The 23,653-nt window shown below is 36.2% G+C and overlaps 1 protein-coding gene across 4 annotated transcripts in view; it reads left to right on the top strand.

Moving 5' to 3' along the window:
• The first annotated feature begins 127 nt into the window (after nt 1–127).
• GLRA3 (glycine receptor alpha 3) overlaps nt 128–23,653 on the top strand; it is a 91,002-nt gene continuing 67,476 nt past the window's right edge. The window contains exons 1-3 of one of the 4 annotated variants that reach the window (XM_042014910.1): nt 5,547–5,552; nt 18,869–18,871; nt 22,589–22,716. In XM_042014910.1, the coding sequence (XP_041870844.1) occupies nt 22,632–22,716 (85 nt within the window). In that variant the 5' untranslated portion in view covers nt 5,547–5,552; nt 18,869–18,871; nt 22,589–22,631. Of the gene's footprint in view, nt 294–5,546; nt 5,553–18,868; nt 18,872–22,588; nt 22,717–23,653 lie in introns of those variants that run through there. The other 3 variants (XM_042014908.1, XM_042014907.1, XM_042014909.1) reach the window with 3 other exon arrangements.

The following is a 23,653-nucleotide window of genomic DNA, read 5'->3' as shown; positions in this document are numbered from 1 at the left end:
GAGCGGCGGGGCGGGCGCGGCGGGGCCCAGCGGGAGGGCGCGGGGGACCGCCAGGCGCTGAGGCGGGCGGCGGGCGCGGAGCCCCGGAGCTCTCCAGGGTGCTAGGAGCTGCCCGCCCGCCCGCGGGGAGCCGCGCCGCCCGAGCCCGCCGAGCCGCGCCGCCGAGCCCCTCCGATGCCTCCGACACCGCCGCTCCCGGGCTCCGCCGCGTCTCCGAGCAGCATGGCCCGGATTAGGTACCTCCGCGCCGCTGTCTCGGGGTTTTATCTGTGGGAAGCTGCTGTACTGCTCAGGTGAGTTGCTTTCTTTGGAAAACTAGAGGTGTCCCCCTTCCCGGGTTTCGGGCAGCTGGAATGCCTGGGACGGGTGCGGACAGCCGCCGCGGTCACTGCCTTTTCTCACCACGAACGCCCGGCTACCCGCGGCAGCCAGGCTGTGGGCACAGAATGCGTGAGCTCCATGCTTCCTGAACGGCTTTGTAACATTGCCCTGTCCCGAATTTGATTTTGCATTTTACGAGCAGGAGGTTGCGTACTTCCTTCACCTGCTCGCAGATAGAGTTTCCCTATAAGATCTGTGAATTTTATCACTGTTTTCAGCAGGAATTGTAACATCAATGATATTGAAAATTCTTAAGGTGCAAAGTGTCTACCTGTAAAAGTTATAGAAGGTGATCTGAGTTGGGAATATATAGACTTCATTATTATTGTCGGTTCTTTTCAGCAAAAGGAAAATCAAAGATTGCGTTAGGTCAGAAGTCTTGTATAGAAACAGAAAAACACTAGCTGAGTGAAGATAGGATATGGTCTATAGAAGTTCCCCTAAGAGGGAAAGCATTTGCTGTACTACCGACAGTCTAGGATTTGTATTATGAAAGACGGCAACATATCCATAAATTATGACCTGAGTGGAAGATTGAGGTTCATACGGCTTTCTCTACTTTCTGCCCAGCACACTCTTTCTAGGTGAAGTAATGTTATTATATCAAGGCAAACACTGCAAGTGTGGTGATACCAGGCTAAAATGAACTTGAGTCCTCCGTGAGGGAAAACTTTAAAAGAAAAATCACACATGTAAAGAAAGAGACTTCAGTGTCATCATATATTCACTGCTAATGCAGTTAGCTATGCTTGTTATCAACAAACATTCTAGCTCCGTATCACAATAAACAAACTATGGCATATAATATGACAGTGCCAAACTATTTTAAGAATCACATTGTTACTTAACAAAGACAAAAAAGGAAACTTACATTTGAAAAGAGAGTTTGGGGATTATACATGTAAGGGATTTATAACCATGAAGTTAAATCAGCAGCGTGTAGTGTCCCACAATGATGGCACACTTCACAAGTACTCACAGGTTTATAGCAAATCTTTCCTTTTTGAAGTTAATTTAATTACGTGCTTTGCATCAACATATGCAACATTAATAGTTTATAATGCGATTTTATTGTAAATGTGCCTCAAGAAAGAGATTTTAAGAAACTTGGTCACATGGTATGAGATTGACACTGGGAGAAAAGTCAATGCATGTATACTACACTTCAAATTTTTCAGTGTGTTTGATGTTCAGTGTAGGTGACCAAATCCTTGTATAGTGTAGGCAATGCAAGCAGCACTATGCTATTATTATTCTATTTCATTGTGTATATTATAGAACTTATTTTTCCTCTGCATATTTTTTCCATCCTACTGTTGAATTGTTCATCCTTTATTTTAATGATATAAAAACATTTGTTCCAAGGGGGAAAAAAATCTATAAAGTCAGTTATGAAAAGCATCCAGGTGTTTTGCATCACATACATCTGAACTAATATTTAATTGTTTCCAAATGTATACAGAGATCTTATTTAGCATAAATTCAAACTATTCTCTTCAATGTCCAGATAACTGTGGTATTTTCCACCTTCTGCTCATAAATAGCCATTTTATGATAATGAACATGGTTACTGTGCACAAAGACTACATGGTTGGAGAAAGAGTTCAGAAAGCTGCTCTTGATCTGTGTATATCTTCCATATCAATCTCAAGATAGAGACAGCTGGTGACTTTAGGTCTAATAATAATACATGAGAAACCTGAGTCAGTGCAAACACATTGGAGTCTTCTCCACATGCTTTAAAATGGAAAAAAAGAAAAAAAAGAAAAAAAATATTAAAACCTGTAAAATTCTCAACTCTCCTGGAGCCATTAATTTTATTTCTTTTCCAACTTAAGCCTTGTGAAATGATTTCCATTGGAGCAAAGGGAACAGGAAATAGTAGACACAGACATGAGCCTTAGCACCTATATAACACTTGATGAGAAGATGGATGTGCTTGCATTTCTAGGAACAGTCAAACCTTAAGTGGTTTACTTGCTTGCACATTTTGGAGGAAATAATGTTATCTTCTACTACATTGTGCAACTTTGAAACTTTTCCGGTCTTCTTTAATGAACTGAAGGCTGTGTGAGAAAACTGAATGAAACTAACAGGAAAAACCTTCATTACTTGTCCAACAGCCCTGAGGATATTTAAAATTAAAGTTTAAATTATATGCCAGTGAAGATAGAAAAGGGATGTTTTTCAGTATAAATTTAGACTTGCTACTTTAATGAGCAAAGTCTCAAGATGCATGCTTCACAAGAAGAAACTTCACCTGATTTTTTTTTTTTTTAATTTTTAATTTTTCATTCCGCATCAGAAGACCCTTCAAATTGCAATGACTGAAACAAGACGTATATTGGTCATTATAGGATCTAATGATTAGTTTGATCTCCGAAAGACATTGTAGGGGGAAAAAAAAAAAACATTAGAAGAGCAATGAAGCTGGTAAAGGGTCTAGAGAGTAAGTCTTGTGAGGAGCAGCTGAGGGAGCTGGAGTTGTTTAATCTGGAGAAAAGGAGGTTCAGTGGGCACCTTATTGCTCTCCACAACTCCCTGAAAGGAGGGTGTAGCCAGGCAGGGATTGGCCTGTTCTCCCAGGTAACCAGTGACAGCACAAGGGGAAGTGGCCTCAAGCTGTGCCAGGGAAGATTCAGATTGGATATCAGGAAGAATTTCTTCATGGAAAGGTTGGTAGAGCATTGGAATGGGCTGTCCAGGGGGTGGTGGAGTCACAATCCCTGGAGGTGTTCAAGAAATTACTAGACATTGCACTTAGGGCTGTGGTCAGGTTGAGAAGGTGGTGCTCAGTCAAAGGCTGGACTTCATGATCTTGAAGGCTGATCTTTTCCAGCCTTAATGATTCTCTGATTATCTGTAGTCTTTCATAATATTGTGCATGTTTGTACTACTATGTCATAGATTAACACACATATTAATAATATATTAATAGACCATAAGCATGAAAACAATGGTTAAAGCACATAACACTCTGGTTTATGCAATATTTTTGAGGATGGAGAGAAAAGCTATTATCAGACCCAAAGTAAAAAAAATATTACTTATTACTACCAGTCTGAGCCTGAATGTGATACCAAGAGGGTGCAGATGTAAAAAAGAGGGTAAAATCTAGGAAAAGGAATATAATTTATCCTAAAAATAACTTTAATTTGCTACCAAAGAAAGAAAAAAATTCTGAGATATGGTTTGAAGTTATAATAATGTCTAAGACTGAGTATTCTTCTGAGTTTTCAATAAAGTAATAGTGTTAAAAAAAATCCTCTGGATTTGCCTGAATTCCAAGAAGTCATGACAAAAGCAAGATCGTATTTGTAGAGTCAACACGAAGATCAGATTTGTGAGTCAAACAGTTTTATAAGAGCTCAGGAACTTTCATGGACAGCAGCACTGATCTATTAGAACTACCCCATCAGGGACTTGCCATGGATTTGCTTTTCCCTTAAGGGGTGCAGTGTATCTATTTTATATGCAGACCAGCATGTGGGGAAAGAACAGGGCGAAAAGGTAGGGGGCACTATGGAAATGCAAAATAGATTCTCCCTATGTGGTATTTCTTTATTTATCCATATTAGCATAGACCAAGAATCATGCTACAATTAGATTATTACCTCTTTCCTTCTTCTTTTCACTACTCCATCGGACTTACACTGAAGGAAACAGTATCACAGACACAGATAATGCTCTAAAAAAACAGATTTTTGTGGAAAAAAGCTCCATGCAACCTAACTTTAGGACATATCTGAGTTCACAGTTAACTGATTTTGAAATTGTTCCTGCATTTCTTTGCAAATTGATTTCAGGTGAATATCTATAAGAAGCAGAAGTCATTATCCCTTAAGCCAGTATTAGTTCCTTCAAATAATGAAAGAGAAAAAATACAACAGCTTAAAACTATTAAATCTGACATAGCATCACAGACGTCTTTGAAAATAAAGATTTTCAGGTGTTCTAATGCAGCTTCAGTAGCTTATTAATATGTTAAGAATTAGACCTACAATACTACTCAAGAAATGAAAGTGCCTGTTAAAATCAAGATACGAATAAAAGTACATAGAAGAAAATCTATTAATTCAAGATGGCAGCACTGAGGCACAGTACCATTCCTCAGCAGCCCAGACTCAATTTGAAAGATAGTTTCTGTGGAATAAATCAGTTTACAGACTCCAGGTCTAACGAAAAGCACTTAGCACATCTCAGGAAGTAGCAAAGGAAGGGGAGGCAAGCTGGGAGTTCAGATTCCCAGCAGGAAGGAGCAGGATTCTGCCATAAATGTTGTCAGTCCCACAGCACTTGTATGAGAGAAGAGCAGTTCAAACAGTCCAAATTGATGAGCAAAGTTAGTAATGAAGAGGTATATCCAAGGTCAAAGCCAAAGGGTCAGGGCAGCAGGTGAGGCTCACGATCAAAATTACGAAGGTACAAGACTGGGTGAAAGAATGCTTGCACACTCTCATGCAGAGACCACAAGAATCTCCCCAGCACTTCTGAGGGTGAAAAAAGATAAACAAACACAGATAAAAGAAAAAAAACAAGTCATTAGAGAAGACAGTGAACTCCTGCTGAGGGTTCTACAGAACAAATACAAACAGCTCTGTTTCAAGGCTTGGTTACCAGAGCTCACACTGAGCCCAGTAAGTAAAACTCCTGTGATGAAGCATCCTTCTAAAAGTCTAGGAGGAGAGCATCAGTACCTTTAGGGAAGTACTGTACTTTCCAAAACTCAGAAAAAAGTGACAAAAGGGGGTTTTGTGACCAAGAATATGTAACTTAAATTCTCTTGTATTTCAGCTCTACCAATTTTTCATGTATTTCTATACCTCTGTAGACACAACTCCCTTTGTACCAAATAGGAGTTTCTCCATGAGTACAAATTTGATTATGGCTTTAGCTATCCATTCTTTATTTCTATAAAAACTTGGTTATTTTTCTAAGTGATTACCATCTTTATAATTTTGGGAAAGGATTAGATATGTTTGTGTTTACAGTACTATAAACTGTAAAAAAAATAAATAACATAGAAATTTCAATCAAACACAAATATCTTTCAATTCTTACAGTGCTAGTGACATTTTCTTACTTTTCAACCTCTCCTAATTCCTTCCTAGCCAATTGATGATAACAACAACTGAAAGCAAGTAATATTGTGAGATAAGTGCTGTACTTCTGTATGATGATAAATGTAGTAGTTCCTCTACCAGATTAGTCTTGTCCAGGCATCCTAGGAATCCTGACAATCAGAGAAAATGAAAATTTTTACAAGATTAGAGCTTCTTATTTTAACAGATTCAGAATACAGGCTTCAAATGACCTTACTGACTATTACATAATAGTACCTATGGGGAATTATTCCTGCAAATCAGCTTTTCTCAAGTAATGGATGATGAAGAGCCCTTGTGTGTGGTGTTGCTTCTTGTCCTCTTTACTGCTTTTCCTACTAATTTTTGTGATGTTTAGTGATATAATCAGTAAAGGGACATAGCAAATAGAAGATATCACTTTCACTGATACATAGGCATCATGAATAGGTCAAGTAAAAGGCACCTTTTTGAGGAGACCAACTACCAGCAAAAAGGAAACATCTCAGAGGGCAGGAAAATACACAGCAAAAACCTATGTTTAACAAGAATGCAGGACCAAAACAGAAGAATGAGAAGAACATTGGGAAGCAGAATATTTTGCTCAGTAAAGTCAAGAGAAAAGGGTGAGAATCTTAAAGCCTGTACTTTTTTTCTAGCTCAATCCATTATTTTTTATAGCTTCTGAGGCAATATTATCCTACCTGGCTGATGTCCTTAGATGTTGTGGCAATGGAAGTGCAAGTAGTGAGAATAAAAAGAAAGAGTGAAAAAAAAATGTAAAAAAAAATAGATGGTGTGTGTTTATACAGATATAACACAATGCATTTCATTATTAGTTTTCCAGTTATATGTCTAATTAATTGCTTCAATACACATTATTGAATACAACAGCAAACAGGGTAATAATACTCAATCTACACTTAACTGGACATTCTACCTAATGAACAGAAAAGCAGAATCAATTATGTTGGAAAAGACCTCTAATATCATCAAGTCCAACCTATGAATGAACACCCCCATATCAACTAGGCCATGGCACTATGTTCCATGTCCAGTCTTTTATTAAACACCTGCAGGGACAATGACTCCACACTCCATCATGTTTTATACAATTTTTCTATACCACATACCACCCTGTTATTTCTCTGGGCTGACACTGATGTACAAAATGAGTGGGGACAGCAGGGAAAGTCGGGGCTATTTCTAGGTAGGAACTTCCCCAAGGAAGATCAGTCCTCTTTGATACTGTTATTACTGAAGTCTCCTTCTGGTGACATGAAACATTAGCAAAATGCAGCTTCCAAGGGAAACACTTTGACACTACGGAAAAGGTAGAAAATTTCAAGAGCACTCTGGTCCTACGTAGTCATGGTCAGTGATGGGGTTTTTGAAATAGTGGAGCTGCACAAGTAGTGGGGCTACTGACTAATACAAATCAATGGTCATAGGAAAAAGCAAAGAAGCCGATTATCCTGAGGCTCTTTTAGTGAAACAATAGAGCAGAACACGGGAGTACTAAATTTTCTCAGACTGTTCCTTAGGTTGAGCTAATTGCTGTTAACCTGCATGGGATTCTTACAGTTAAAATTAATTCAGGAAGAATATCATAAGCAAAATCAAAACAGCTATGAAATTTAAAAAAAGCAAACTCATTTTCCTCTTTATAATTAAAACTCAAGTTGTAGTTATATCTACATAACCTACTGTCTTAGTTTCATTCCCTCTTTGATCTAAGATAGATATCTAAACACATTTAATCTAAAAAAAGAGTTGGATTATGCTACCCATCACACCATTGCTCAAGGCTTCATATACTATGTACTGTTTATGTTAAGACTCTGCTATGTCTAGAGTTTATCTCCAGTTCCTTGTGAAACGCAAGCTGAATACATTCTCCCTTTTTGAATTTTGAAAAGTAAGATACAAACCCAATGCAATCCTAAACAGCATCTCTGAGGATCCACAAGTACCAGAATATGTAATTTCACAGATCACTTTCTACAAAATTGGCTGTTCACAATTTTGTACAATTTTTACCAACAATTAACATTAATTAATTTTAATTTCAAAGGTAACCACACAGCAGAAATAGCTAGCCAATACAGTTACTCCAGCACGGTTCCCAAAGGTTGCTTTTCTTTTCTTTTCTTTTTTTCTTTTCTTTTCTTTTCTTTTCTTTTCTTTTCTTTTCTTTTCTTTTCTCTTCTCTTCTCTTCTTTTCTTTTTTTGAAACTATGGTGACTTGACATCTTAGTGGGGGACTACAGAGCTGAGAGACTATTTTGGGAAAAGTTGGTTTATAATGTCCTGGGGTACAGTGGGACTCAATTACTAAAAATATCCTGAGTTTTTGTCCTGCTATGTCTTTTAATTTCATAAAGTGCTTCAAAACTGCACTGTCCTTTATTATTCAGTAATGCACAGGAGAGTCCATTCCCTGAGCATGTGTAGGCTATGACATCTCCATCTTCAGGGACCAACTAAACTTCCAGGTATTTGAGCAATATATATCCTAAGAGTGCCCTATTAGATTAAATAAATGTCACAAAGTGGTAAATTGCCAGCAAAAAGAAACACCTTGAAATCAATCATGACAAAAGCACTGACTTCACACAGCCAAGTTGTGGCTAGCTCCTGTGTTCTAAAGTGTCAATTCTGTGCCCAAGCACCTCTGTAGCACTTCTGTGAAGGGATGTGTGTCTGTGGGATCTTTTCCTTGATGTTATTGGGTCAGATCCATCACCTCTGACTCATCAGTATTAGAACTAAACTCAAAGTGGGCAGATTTCAGATCTTATCTGGAGTAAATCCCCTAAAAGACATTTTTTAAAATCCATAGAGTTCTTTTTTTTCATTGCTTTATTCCAGTAGAAAGAATTCTTTCTGGAAAGTTTCTTTTCTTTTCTTTTTCTTTTTCTTTTTTTTTTTCTTTTAAGGCAACTCTTAATTTGTAAGAGTTAAAGTAGAATAAAATATCTTGCAGTTTCCCTCAGTTCTTGTGCACTAAAAATTGGTAGTCAATTGTTTTGAACATAATATTGCAAGCTTTTACCACAAAAAATGAATATGAAATGTCCCCACTTGAGACAGTAATCTATGATTACAAGAAGTACAACAGAGTGGGGAACTGGAATTAAAATGCTATTTTCCAACTTCTCCACATTTACGTTAAAATTTTACCAATTTTATCTCCATAGCTTATCCTAAAATTCTATCACTCTGCAAATGATCTCTCAAAATATCTCAAAATATCTCTATTTCTGTATTTCTGTTGTTTCTCTACACGTATCTTTGGATTTAAGAGTGCTCAAATTTTCATCTGTAATTAAAATGTGAGCACAAAGGCACTTGTTCAAATTCCCTAAAAATAATGGTTAACAGAATGCTCTTTTTCATGCTTTTCAACAGGGATGACTCCTTCAGGAGAAAACGTGTCTTGCACATAATAAAGCCTGTAATACTGTTTGGGAAGGGGGCAGCGTCCTCAATGCCTTCGTGATGATCCAGGGAAGGGGCTCTACCTGGACCCCATGAAGTCCCTCACTCAGCTGGTGGAGGATTTGTGAGGGCAGTGGGAGATCAGCACAGGTCATGGCCCTTCCTTCCCTCAGCTTATTTCTAGTTCTTCACACAAAGCTCAGGATACTGGGATGATAATTAAGGGGATGCTGACATAATGAAGACTGGAATAGCAAAGACTATACATGTATCTGAGGGGAAGTTTAAACACCACTTTCTACGTGTGAAAGAGAATGCGTGTAGTGGACCAGGATAATTTTGGTGGAAGCATGAAAGGCTAGCAGCACCGTTTTCTTAACCTTCACATTATTTTCTCTGACTTATTCCGTAAGGAATATGCTTCAGTGCATGCATTAGGAATACTGGGTTCTGTCATTATGTGGCATGAATTCTGTCACTCTCATCATCACCCTGAAGCTCAACTCTGGTTTTGTTAAAGAAAGCCTTATACTGATTTATAACAGTGTTGATGCTGGATAGAATTAATAAAAAGGAAAAAATTACTTAATCCACATATCTCATGTAAATTAACATGGCTGGTTGAACATCACCATTCCTGTCTCACAAAAGATTCCAAAGGGCGGAAAGATATTCTCACTTTTTCAATGCATAAAAAGAAGTTTAAGTTGCAGAAAGCAGGAAAAAACTCTGCTAATTCTGTGGGGAAGAAGTTCAGAGTCTTTGAAAATTAGAAACTGAGACTCCAGTTCCCATTGACATTGGAAAACTGATTGGGACTGACAAAATAGAAAGGACACTGAGCAGTATTCCACCCAAGCCTGCCAGCATTTCATAAAACAACATTGAAACATATATGTTTCCGTAAAACACCATTTAATGAAAACAGTAGTTTTTCAACTAGAAATATTTTGTCTTAATTGAAAATTCTAAATTAATGCTAATAACACAGATCTGCACTATAATTAGCCGGCTAATCAAAATAAACAATTTCATGTGAAGCGTTTTGGGAAAAAAACTTTATACAGTGACTTTTCAGGCTATATTCAGCTTTTCTCTAACAGAACTTTTATCAAACTTATTTTAGAAAAAAGTCAAATCTTCTAAACAGCCATCTGGCATGCTCACTCAAGATACAGGATTGATAAAAGAAGTGTTTCCCTAAGACAAACAAAATAGTGTTTAATCTAATTGTGGTTCAATCTTCACAGATCTGGGGGTTTAATTCAAAATTAATTTTTTATCTAGCTATGATAAACCTCAATCATTCTAATGTAAGACTTTCTGAGAAGATTTTTATGCATAGTAAAAATTGAGAACAAACACAGAAAAAAAAAACATTTTCAGTTTTGGTTATGGTTTTCAACTCATGAAAGTGGATTTTTAAAGCAAAACAAGAAAAAGAAGGAACAGAATACATATGACATTATAATTGACCATTAATTATGATTACAAGAAAGATATCTCTTCTACAGATGTACACTTTAGTGGACATTGTTTCTGTTTATACTGTTGAGAGTACAGCAACCTAATAAATGCAAAGCTGATGGGGCACTGCCACTGCCACAACAGTAGAAAATCCATTAGAACTAGAAAAGTCGGTGATACACATCTCTACAACTTAAAGGGCATCTTGAAATGTATTCAAAATACAGAAGGAAGCTATAATCTGTAGGATTCTGTTAGCAGAATTTACAGGTTCTTCCTAGATCTAGGAAGAATTGCCTTGAGAAACAAGAGTTTGCTGTCAAAAGTCTCATTTGCATTAATCTGCCTTTCAATCTCGTGTTGCCTCATTGTCATCAGCAGCATTACCATTCATTATGGTGGTGAAAGACGCCAGTCATTTCCTATGGAAGTTCAGCTGATTAGGGGAATCATGCATTAACCATGACAATAAATGCAATTATTCAACTCTGACAGCTTTAGAGAAGAATACCTGGTGTAATAATGTAAAATATTCAAGAAATTATTTTACTTGGTTATTTTGCAATCTATCCATTATGCCAATAACTTTTCTCCATTATCTGAGAATACACAAATTACTCTTTTTAGTGAGAGAATAATGCAAGTTCAGACTACTATAAATAAGTGGTTTACAGATTCTGTAATATTTAAAAAAATACTCCATTGCTTTTAGCCAAGTACTATCAAAAAAACCCAACCCAAACCAAACCAAAAGTTAATTAAATTTGGAGAAGATCTAATTATTTTTAATTAAAATATAAAGTTGTCAAAACCTAAACCCATTCAGTAGGTCCTTGGGAGAGTAAAAGATTTGTCAGAATTTGAATATTTGAAATATTCTCTGCTCCTCTTTGAGTTAGCTTTTTCCTCCCCCAAAAATGGGCTGAATAAATTTAAAAATGGTAAGAAACTAAGACCTGAGTTTAGAACATTTATAAAAATAGTCTATACAACAGGTTAAAAGACTATTAAGAGGGTGCGTCAAGGAAAACAATGAAAAATGTTCAGAACAGAGTCCTGAATCATAAAATACAATGATTCACATGCTGCATGGCTAAAGCTGGCAACAGTGAACTTGTCTTATAAAACAAAGCAAAATTACAGAGACAACCTGTAGTTTGTTGAATCTTAATTAAGATAGAAAGCCCTGCCCATAGGATTAGGAAGAATGCTGACAAATTAATTTTCTTCCTTTACCCTAAGAGATTCTTTTTTCCCAAGAAAGGGGTAAAGCATTGTGCTTATATATATGTACCAGGTCACAAACAAACAAACAAATTATATAAATTTAACATTATCTAGACTATAATATACTAGAATGATGATCATATCAGAGAGACTTAATCAGAAGACTTAAAATCACATTATTCTCTCTTTTTTTTCTCTCTGTTAAGAAAAGCTGAAACATTCCACAGCAATCCAAAGTTTTTTGAAACTATAGTCCACACTTTATATAATTTATGTTAACATGTGTTAAATATGTGTTTACTTTAAGAAGCTGTTTTACTTCCATGACAAGCATGACTAGAGAAAGACTGGAGGGCTGGAGGAATTCTCAACTGTATTAACAATAGCAAAAAATATAACACCATAAAGGTATCAGGAACATCATAAAAATATGCTTTTAACCATTGCCTAAGCTACAGGAGCATTAAAATTTAATGTTAATTCTGTAGTTGAAGCACAAAAACGATTTTTATTCAAATCTGAAAGAAAGTATTTTTCTAATAGTTGCATTGAAATGCAATCCCCTATATATTTCATGTAGCTTCGATTTATAATCACTAAAGTAATAATAATGGATAATTAGTGAACTTAAAATTGAAAGTTTTTGTTTGATGCACATAAAAAATGTTATTTTGGCTGAAAATATGTCCCAATGCAACTCTACTTATATCTGGAACATTATATCAAAAAATTAATCTATTTGCACTCAATCAAGATAAGACAATAAGAGGGCAACTAGAAAAATATGAAACTGTGAAAAGTCAGTAGAAAATCTAAATTTTATACAAAATATTTAAAATTTTCTTGAGAGCTTTTCTTAGAAAATACCTATTTAGAATCTTGGTAATAGAATGCTTCTGCTCCTCTTAGTTGATATGACAGTCTTTTCTCTGGCCAACATGAGTTAAGAATTCTATGTTTTCTCTGTTCTGATAAAATTATTATTATCTAAAACATTGCAGGATATGAAAATCTGCATTTTCCTTGCACTAGGAACTGTCAACTTTTTGACCTACAACAAGTAAAAGATATTTCATCTTTAATTAGCAAGAAACACATTATTGTCTGTTCTAGCAGAAATAAAATGAAAAGCACTTTGTTACGACTTCAGTCTTTGTTAACACATTGCAAACTTAATTCTTTCTCCTTCCTTTACTATCTTTGGCTTTATTACATGCCACCCTCTTCCACTATTCTTTCACCCTTGGAAATGGGGTATTTTTGGTCCCTCAAAATGAAATTCATTTATTCACCAGTAAATCATTATTCAAATAGAGTTATTTTCATGCTGGAATGCAAAGGAGTTGGAAGGAAATTCTCTCCTTGTATTAACCTTGAATGGTAGAAGGTAACATTGTCTAATTCAGGCATCTAAACTAGGAGTTCAGTTACCCTGACTTCATGATGCACATGTGAAGAGCTTGTCTTCCAAGAATAATGCAGAGAAGGAGATGAATTTTGTGTTTTGTTTTGTTTCGCAGAAGAAACTATCCCTGTGTGAGCTAGAATGGAACAGCAGTGACAGCTGATTTTATAAGTCACTTTCAGTAGTGGATCCATGCAGCTGTGACCCCCTGACAGCTCTTGGCTTTCCAGAATGGCCCTGGATTTTCATTAATAAATACTGCTGATGAATGGCCTCCAATCAGAAAAGTCTATTTGTCTTTTATTTTCTATGAAGCCTTTTAATTTTCAGTAAAGAGATTGCTTTTAAATGGTATCAAAATTTTTAAAAATATTTGCTTAAAAAAATATTTATCCTGTCTTCTGAACTCCCACTCCACAGTATTTGCTAATCTTCAAGGTTTCCAAATTTAAAATTCTTTATTGCAGTAAAACAGAGACTTGTATTTCTCTTCTGACAGCTATCTTAGTTAGCCAGTTTAAACACATCACACCTCAAAAGAATATCTGTGTCACACTACTTAACTGAACAAATGCATTTCAATGATCAACTGTGCACAAATTTGGAAAAAACCTTAGTGTTATCCCCAAAACCCACACAAATTAGTATTGATTATGCTTTACATTAATGTATGATATTTTTTGGTGTAAAATGGAAGGCAATTTTTTTTGTTTCTAAAAAGAGCAGGATTTATTATTGTCAAAACAAAGAAAACACTTTAATTTGGATGGGCTTGAGGCCTTCAGTAACCATTCCTGTAATATTTCTTGTTTTTTATTTTAAGCTGTCACATGCTGGAACATTCTACTCTCAATTTTTCTCAGGTTTATATACATGCCTTGAACAATGTGTGCAAATTATGCTAACTATAAACTCTGATCTTGTTAGTCCTTTACCTAGTTAATTGGTAGATCAGTTCATTAGAGACATTACCATTACATAAAAAGCCATCCTATGCTTCTGACCTCATCAAATTAAGAGCTTCCTTTCCCCCTTAATTCTGCCAGATGTATTTTATGAAGGTGTATATTTATATAGAATATGAACCCTCAGAAGAGGGTTTGAAGGCTTTCTTCATATCATAAAATCTTATTGCTAAAATTTTCAAAAAGCAAAACACCATCAGATGATCCAACATCACCAATTAGAGGATCATTTCCTTCCTAGCATACCTCATTAATTACATGGTTATACTGAATAATTTTTGTTTTAAAAGCTGATGAATTCTATCACCATTTTTTCAGCTATGGAATTGAGGAAACTAGTCATGAGATTAATTCATCTAACCATTGCTGGTGAACCAGTGAATAAGTACCTCTAGACTAATTTACAGGAATGCTTTTGTATGTGAGATGCAATTAAATGCATATTGGCTGCAGTTTTTGCTTTCCTTCTAAGGGTGTAATTAATTCCTTTGAGCTTCTCTGAGAAGCATTTTAATATGAAGTGCATTAAAGACATTCAAATATCAGCTGGAGAGAATGGACCACAAACACAACATCCAATTGCTCCAGGGGTTTGGCCACACTTGCTGTCTGATAGAATAAGTTAAATAATGAAATGAAAGACCTACTGGACCATCACAGTCCGTGTAGCAGCACTGTAGTATGCATTATAAGATGAAATGCAAACCTTCTACCTCTCTGAACGACTAAAATGGATTGTGTTTGAAAGAAAATTAGCAATTTATGATCAGATGAAAAAAATCCCCAAGACAAATGTGACAGTAACCTGGTGTTCATGTAAGATTTTCAAGAAAATTCATTAGTAGTTTACCTATGGGAGGGAGAAAATGAATTTATGGTATAATTCAAAGATCAAAAGTAAGTCTGTGAGACTCTGGAGACTACTCTCAGACTAATTTGGATAAATTACCAGACTGTCCTAAGTTGGACTTGGAAACATCTCTCCAGGAAGTTTCCAGTGGAAGGTATAGTTACAGCACACCATATTCTTTCTTTATCTCTGTCACCTACCTGTAGCAGCAACAAAATGAGAAGATTCAGCAAATGGTGTAAGATGTAATTTCATCCTTCACTTTTGTCTATACTGTTCTTATTAAGTCCTTCTGGAGTGATACAATCTTTCTCATAGAAACGCTGACAGTAGTCCATTACTTCTTTTCTTCAATATTTTCAAACAAATATGTATCTTTTAGGGCTGAAACCACACACTGAAAGCAATTTTTTGATAACCCACCTTGAAGATGAATGTTTAAATGAGGGAAATCAGTGAAAAACAGCACTTTTCTGCAGTACAAAAATGATAAGTCTCAAAGATAGCAGGACTGAAATTACCTTTGAAAATATACCTTTAAAAATAAAGGTTGTATAAAGCACATTCATATGTAAAGTTTCTTTCCTTTATTTGTGCTTTGGTAAAAATGTGCAGAAGTTTGGGACAGATAGAAACAACTTACAGGTAGAACACAGTAGTTCTTAAAAAAAAAAAAAGACGGGAAAGCAATCTGATTTTTGCAGCTGTAAATATTTTAGAGAAGGAAACATTTGTAGCAATTGTAAATTCCCTTTGAAGAGTTTTCTTCAATAACATTCTTTTGGAGGAAGGGAAGAGAAAGATGTTGTCTCGCAAACATGCCTGCTTTAAATAGACGTTTCAGGAGCACAGATTCCTGACCCGTGCTTTATCTTGGTAACTGAATTGCCAGCTGCTAGATGAGATCTCCTTTTAAATTCTGTAGATATTGATGCTCTGGCTGTATAGTTGTGTTAGCTATATATTTTTTTTTTCAGATTTCTGTAGTAGCAATTATTTTAAAAACCCAAAAGGATCATAGAAACATAGTCTCAGCAGAGGGTTAAAAAAGAGCTGAGTTCTCATCACCTGCAATCACAGTCATACATGTCACAGCATCCTAAGTCCTAGCTCCATCTTGAAACACACAGAACTTTTCTATCTCAGCTCAAAGTATTAAACTATTCCTGAACTGAAATGTTTCAGTGGCTGAAAGTTTTAATTTTGATCTAAATTTATCCCTGGTTACTTCATATCCATTTGCTTTCATGGCAACATTATAATTTAGCTTACAATTCTTTATTCTTTGCAGGTGTGTGTCATAGAAAGAACATTTACCTCCCTTTTTCCTCATAGTGGTCAACCTCTGATTTTTTAAGCTGCTTCTGGTTTATGGGCATCTCAAGTGCAGTTTCCGTTCTGGAGCTTAAGTCCCTACTGTGCAAGGAGCTGATGCTCATACAACTGCTTAGTAAGTCAAACACCCAGCTGTGAAAGGAATTGAACAAGATGAGCCAACATTACAGCTGTAACTTGCAAACCTGATTACAGCAACTGCAAGTCTGCAACCCAGCCTGTGTGTGGAAGGACCCTGAGAAGACATCATTTCACACTTGGAACTATGCCCATTGCTTCCCTTCCTTAAGCGCCTCAAATCAGTCAAGTGCCTTTTGACAGTCCAAAGATTTCTACATGAGTTATGTAATGTTTAATTTGAATTTAGCTGCTTTTCTATATATCAGAGCTCATTCCTTTTCACCAAGCTAGCCACATATTAAAAACAATACCTTATATTTTGCTAAATTGTTTCTTCCACAAAGCTGTATTTTCTTGGTTGGTACAGTTTGATCTTCTGTTATTATTAAACTGCGTGTCCAAATTCCCATTTGAATTTGTCTGTCTCTCATTGGTTTTTATTCTGCCTTTCTTCTTTAGATAAATTTCCAGCATTTTCTGCCCCCTTGAGATATTTATATGCTTCAATCATGCTATTTTTTTTCACTCTTCTTTTTTGATAAACTAAGCAGATTAAGCTCTTAAAGTCTGTTACTTGAAGCAAATTTCCCTAACTCTCAGGTCATGGCTTAGTGGCTTGCTTCAGTACCTTTCCAAATGCTTTAATGTCCTTTTAAAACTTGGACATGGAATTTGATGCAACATCCCAGAACTGGTCTCATTAATATCGTATAAAATAATAAGTGACCTTCATGCTTCTGCTCACTCTTTCAATCTTTCCGCACCACTGGATAACACAGTAGTGCAGTGAGAACTTTACCACAACAGTGCTGAGTTGTTTGATGAATTCTGAATCCTTCTTCACTGCTTTCTCCAGCTCTGCCTACATTCCCAGTTCATACATCTCTTATATCCTTCCTCTAGTTGTTTTAAACTCTTCTACCTAAATGGGCGGAATTTAAGAACTAGGTTATTTTCTTCACATCCTCAAATTTATGTCTCTGTCAATTCTTTTTGTATTTCTCAGTTTTAAACTATCAATTGCTTTGCATTTTCTTTTCAGATTATAGATGGCTTTGCTGAACACCATTCTTACATGTAGCTTTTTCTCTGAAATTTAGGATGTGGGTGCTGATCTAGAGAAGCTGCATCTTGTCTGTGTCAGGTTGCTTCTTGCTCTCTAACATTTAAATCCCACTTGAAATATCTTCAGCTTGACCTAACAGTTTCTGACTAAAATATGACTTTTGATTGGTAATGCATTGTCACAGACCTGTGATTTAGGAAGTTTTCCCATCTCAGTGCATGAAATTCCAACTTGACAGTCTTCAAGGCATTGATGGAAAGCTCATCTGTCCTCAGATTTTAGGTGAAAAAATAATTTGACAGAATAGACCAAAGACGTGAGTACTTATAGTCCCTGTGATTCTAATTTTCTGTTCTTGTCAGGTTTTGTGTGACAGCTTATTTGAAACAAAAAATTCTTACACTAACTTTTGATGTAAATTTATCTGGTCACAAATAATATTTGAATGCATCTTTTGACATTTTCAATTTTTTTCTTGATTCTTGTCCACAACTTCAGTTAACAAATTTCTTTTCAATTGTTTTTGAAGGCTTAATTTACATTTTAAAGATATTCGGGATATATCCAGGAAACTGAAGTCAAGTACTGTTCTAAGTCTGAAATTGGAAAATGGCATAAATCCTTATAACTGTTAATAATATTTGCCAATATCTCACAACTCAGAATCACTATCAGGGAGAGCATTCTTGTTGGTAACTTTTCGTCATAAAATATGAACAGACCAGAAGACTGTGAGGTTATAATGTCTCTTCAAAAAGGCTTCAGCAACGGGAAGCTTCTACCTGTGAAAAAAGTGTACAGCTTTCTTTCTCAGTAATTTAAAATCAGATGGTGACTTTATGCTAATCACAAGTCCATTGTACCTTGCTTATTTTAAAATTCTTGCTGATATTAAAGTCTTATAATTCTGCCTGTTAGAGAATGCATGTACAAATTCTTTAAAGAACTGTGACAGGTCAGAATGAATTCCCTCTGGAGGCACGCAAAGCCGTTCCTGGACTTATGCAATAGTTTTGTATCGAGGATGAAACTATGTGCATGATTAACACTGAAAGAAGCTCAGTTCTTGGATCAGGAAAGGGGTATAGCTTTCTCTAACCCCTTAGCCAGAGGCCTAGCTTTCAGAGACAGCGTGCAATAAAACTGAAGAGCCCTTACCACACAGAGTAAATTTTTATGTTAGTCTGGAAACAGAAAACCCCTTCCTAAAATCCACTGCTTTACTCAGGTTTTATTACATTACCAAGTTTTGCTCATTTTTAACTAGACAAGTATTCCACATGTCAGGTCTGATTGATGAAAGTTTTATTTGTACAACAGTATTCTTGAAATACATATTTTCAGTTAAAGTTAAATCAAATGGGCAGAATTCTGCAGAACTCAACCAGCTTTTACTCATAACACCCTAGGCTTAGTAAAAGGGAAAACATTCCTTGAAGAAATATTTAATTACAAATTATAGCTGACTTTTGAGATAAAACTTGTTTATAAAAAAGGTATTCATTATGTTGAATGTATTCTTTTCATAAGCAGGTATTAAATTATTCAAGATATTTTGAGACTTGTAATTGACTAGTGAAAGCAAATATTAATGATGCCATCATATGAAAAGGTACATGTCACTTGGAGAAAATCCATAGTCTCAGCAATTACTATTTCTCCCAGTCAGCATTAGTTACTTTAATTTCAAAATTCTCTCTTCTATGGGAAAGCAAGAACTACAAGTACAACAAGGAAAGATTTACAAAAAGTTCCGTGAAGAGAAAAAAGGGCAAACAAACAAATTTTTCCTTCCCAGAAAATGATATTCAAGCTAACAATGAGCCTTTCTATATTTGTGCTCTGAATAATTTATGTATATTAAGAATAAAAATATAGGATTGTATATCCTGTAGTACAGAAATTTTATATACCTACAGAATAGAAATATAAATTCCTGATAGAAGACTACTAGAAAGAAACCTAAGTGTTTAAGGCGTGTATACTAAGTGTAACTTGATTCTCCTGCTTTCCAAGTAGATAATACCCAGCAAAGGGTAATTGGATTTTTGTATTTTATTTGCTTTATAAACATTTGCAATGTTTTACAGAAACATGAATTGCTACAAGTTGTAATAATGTGATGACTCAGATCCATTCAGAATGATTGATAATGAAAATTATAGCAATAGGATAATTTCAAACTGAACTATAAAAAGAATATGTTGAATACTTACTTTCTCAGAAAGGGAAGTACATTCTGCAGCTACGGGAAGAAATAAAGAACTAGGTTAGCTATTGAAGGAGAGTAAAGAAACATCTTTACTGAAAGAGATACCAAAATATTCAAAACAATTTGGAAATGTCCAACAATTTAACAATTTATGAACAATTTAAGAATATACAGATCAGCTTACAGATAGAATAGAATAAACACTAGCTAAGCAAATAAACTCAAGGATCAAATTTAACTTTCTGATTCAATATTACAATTAAAAGACTTCATTTCCATTTTTAATTTAAATGTGAGCAAACCATAGCCTTCTAGAGGCTTCTATGTTCATATTCTATGTGTGCCCAAATTTGTAACTCTCAAGGACTAATATGAAATGTTTTTTTATTTAAGATAATAAATCCAAATTTCAAACTTGAAGACAAAAATTTTAACACAACTTCTAAATGGAAGTTTCTATAAAAGTGTAACTTTTAATGAGCTGAGTAACAGAGTCTCAAAAAGAAAGAAATTACATTTTCTCAGTCTGCACTCCACATGGCCTCTGCATACATATATACCTGTATGGAATTTTTCCATTTTGATATGCCATCCATTGTTAAGAAGCAAAATTTAGCATAGGTTTTTTATGAGTCAGAAAATTCCTAAAGGCTTTACATTATTCCCTGTGTTTACATCTAAACAAAAGCATATTTAAGCACTTCTAAAAGAGTGAATTGACATGGAGACAATGAATTGGGTAAGTAAAAGAGATTTAAGTCCTTCTATAGCAGATTTTTGACTTGAATTTAGCACAAACGTGCTAAGCTCTTTGTCTTTTTTGAGACTCCAAAAGCCACAAATTATTTCAGTTGTACTGTGTATTGCAATGTTACTCAAAATTTATATATTCTCTGACTGTATTGTTTTGTCCAGTGTGTTAGATAGCACTCAAGTAAGAGTTGTTCCACAACAAGACTTGTTCTTTGGGTCCCAAGACTGATCGCAGTGCCACTACTCTGCTCTCTTAGCATGTGCAGAACACGCTTTAGAATGTCAGTGGGAGTTTTGTATGCATGTGAAGAGGAAGCTATAGGAGCTGGCATTTGTCATGTGGCCCTGAGAAGAAAAGATTGTCCTAATATAGTTTCTTCAGTAACTTGTTAAGGTTGTGTCATAGGTTAGCAAGCATAGTCCCGGAAGGGACGTCCTTGCAAAGGGGTGCTTACAGTTTCCTCTGGGACCTGATAGAACCTATCAGCTGGCCAGTTTGAATATGGACACTTCTCTAAGCCACTTAAAGTTGTGATCACCTCTGTGATCCACATTTAAGAATAGGCAAACTCCCCCTCCAAGCTCTCTCTCGTTTCCGGCGCTGGCACAGGTGGCTGCGGGCCCCGTGTGGGGGCCAGCGGGCCCGGCCAGGCCCTGCTTGGGCCAGGCCGGGCCGGGCCACGGCCATCCTGGAGCCATGGACCTGTTCCAGCCATGGAACCCCCCCCACTGCCTTGCCGTGGGCAGCCGGAGCAGCTCGGCTCTCCCCCCTCTCCACTGCGATAAGAAAAATTCAACATTCCAGCTGCAAAGCTGCAAGGCCGAGGTGAGATTAACCCTTTTTATTGCTGTGAAGAGCTGAAAACCTGAGGGAAGAGAGAGAGGAGATGCTTAAAGCTGAAATTCTGTTGTGAAGCTATGATATATCAGAGTATCCTGTTGTAATTTCATGAAGATATGGGGGGTGGAGTGTTCAGCTTGTGAGCAAAAGCACCTGCGCTGAGATAGGCAGATGCTGACACAGCTGTAATTTCATGAGAAGTTTGGACAGGGAGAGATGAACCAGATGAGGACTTTTGCTCCAAACGGGAAAGGAGAAACCTCAGTCCCTAGAGATGCTCCCAGAGATAGTCCTAACGATGAAGATGAGGAAGACCCTTTGCTCCCAGGGAAGGAGAAGGGCCTCTGTTTTTGTTTCTGAACGGCTCAACCTTAAAATTGTACCCCAAAAAACTTCAAGAGTGGACCCTCGAAGGCAGTTGCGGGAAAAGCTGCAAGTCGGGGGAAAGGACTCACACGCAGGCAGAGAGACTCCTCTTCCTAAATGGACTGAACAATATTTGGAAGTTGGGGGCTGTCTCGTTGTGATAATGTTTTCATAGCATGAGCAAGAAGAGACTTCTCTTTCTAAATGGACTGAACAAGGTTATTATGGAAGTGGTAAACAGACTGAACATCTCAAGGGTTGTCTTTTTACATTGTCAGTGGGAGAAGGGAGGACAGTGGGGGGAGGAGGAGAGTTCTGAAGGTGGCATAACTTTTTTTTCCCTCTTTTAGGTCTGTTAATAAACTTCTTTATACTCTTTCAAGTTTGGTGCCTGCTTTGCATTTCTCCTAATTCTTATCTCACAGAAGATAAACAGTAATGAGTATTTTGGACCAAACCACTACAGGTTGTTTTTTTTTTTTTTTCCCACTGTAGCAGTCACCTTTGTTTTAACAGAAAATGAAACTGTAAGACAATGTTAAAGAATACCACCTGCCAAGAGAGTGATCTGTTTTATTATGGTTACATATCAACATAAACCCAAAATTGGTGATAGTAGTGCTATTCTAATCAAGACCCTTAGTATTCTTTTTTCTGATCCAGGCTTCTATCACAGCACACCCAGTTCAAATAGATCAGTCTCAGACTCCAAAATGTGACATTTCATGTACACAGCTATTTCTGTAGATGACATTTAACTCTGTGATAATGATATCGATTACTGTAAGTGTTATTAATCTTCAGAAGATCTATGGAAGAAGTAACATATAACTGTGCAGCACAGCAGAATAAAATTTACATATTAAATGACAGATACAGAAAGAGCTTACTCTTTCAATTTCTTTGCTACTACTATTTTTGAAGCATTAACTAGCTTGAAAGACTGTCTTAGCTTTCCTGTTTTCCTGTTCCTACAAAAATGAACTATGATTGGCTAAATAAAATCAAAGTTTCGCTAACAAAACTTGTAACAAATTTTTGTTTGTTTGTTTCTTTGTTTGTTTTTCCTTGCTGTTAGCTTGGTAGCCACAAAGGAAACAGACAGTGCAAGATCTCGTAGCATGCCAATGTCACCATCCGATTTCCTGGATAAGCTGATGGGCAGGATGTCAGGCTATGATGCGAGGATCAGACCAAATTTCAAAGGTAATTTCAAAACTAAACTTTCAGGTTTTCAGTATGTCAGTATTACTGCTCAACAAATGCAATTTCTGAAACAAATATGAAAACTAAGAAGTACATTCACTGAAAAAAAAAAAAGTGCCTTCTCTTGCCTTTCTTTTGGGTGTATGGCTGTTCATTTCTGTAGCAATACATTTTTCCCCTGCCACTTTCACAGCTGCCCAGTTGCAGGCCTTTCATAAACATAGCTTGTCATTAGATTCGGGTTGTCTAATATCATTTGTTGGTTTCTTTCCTTTCCTGAAATGGTTACTGATGGATTGAAATTCCCACCTTGGGTTGTCATAGTGTGAAACGCTCTGGAAAGCAAGTTCTGTGAAAGATCAGCCGAATCTTCATATCTGTCTGGTTCTAAAGAGTGTGTTAATGACATGACCATCAAACTCAAAACAGCTTATCTTAGTTACCAATTCTACCACCAAATTATATTCCTCACATTTGTTCCCTGAAATGCCAAAAGGACCATCTTTCCTCTTATTCTTTTCCCTGTGCCCAGTTCTTCACTGAAATTGCAAATTCTCAATACCTGGAATTGTCTCTTGGCATGTGCCTTTTATGCACTTATCACAAAGGAGATTCAGTCAAGACAAAGCAGATTCAAAGAAGACTGAAACAGCAAAGTTTGCAAATGGAATGATTACGTCTTCTGAGGGTCTTAGTATGAAAAATATTATCCAGACTCAGGCATGTTAGAGTATTTAATGAAGGATTACATAAACCATATTTTTATATGAATATGCAAAGTATCATACAGACAAATGCCATCCATTCTAACTTTTGCAATCTGGGAAGTTTAGGTAAATTTGACTATTCTTTCTTTTGAAAACAAGGAGTTGCAATATTATAGTGGAACTATATTTACCTCTGTTACTGAGGCTTTAAACAAGGTATCGGTCTATAA

Source organism: Corvus kubaryi, unplaced genomic scaffold, assembly GCF_017639235.1.
Source record: "Corvus kubaryi isolate FWS band 111438036 unplaced genomic scaffold, C.kubaryi_AGA036_p1.0 split3-131, whole genome shotgun sequence".
NCBI classification, from domain to species: Eukaryota; Metazoa; Chordata; class Aves; order Passeriformes; family Corvidae; genus Corvus; species Corvus kubaryi.
Note: the sequence above shows the minus strand (reverse complement) of the source record. Positions and strands in the feature narration are given on the sequence as shown.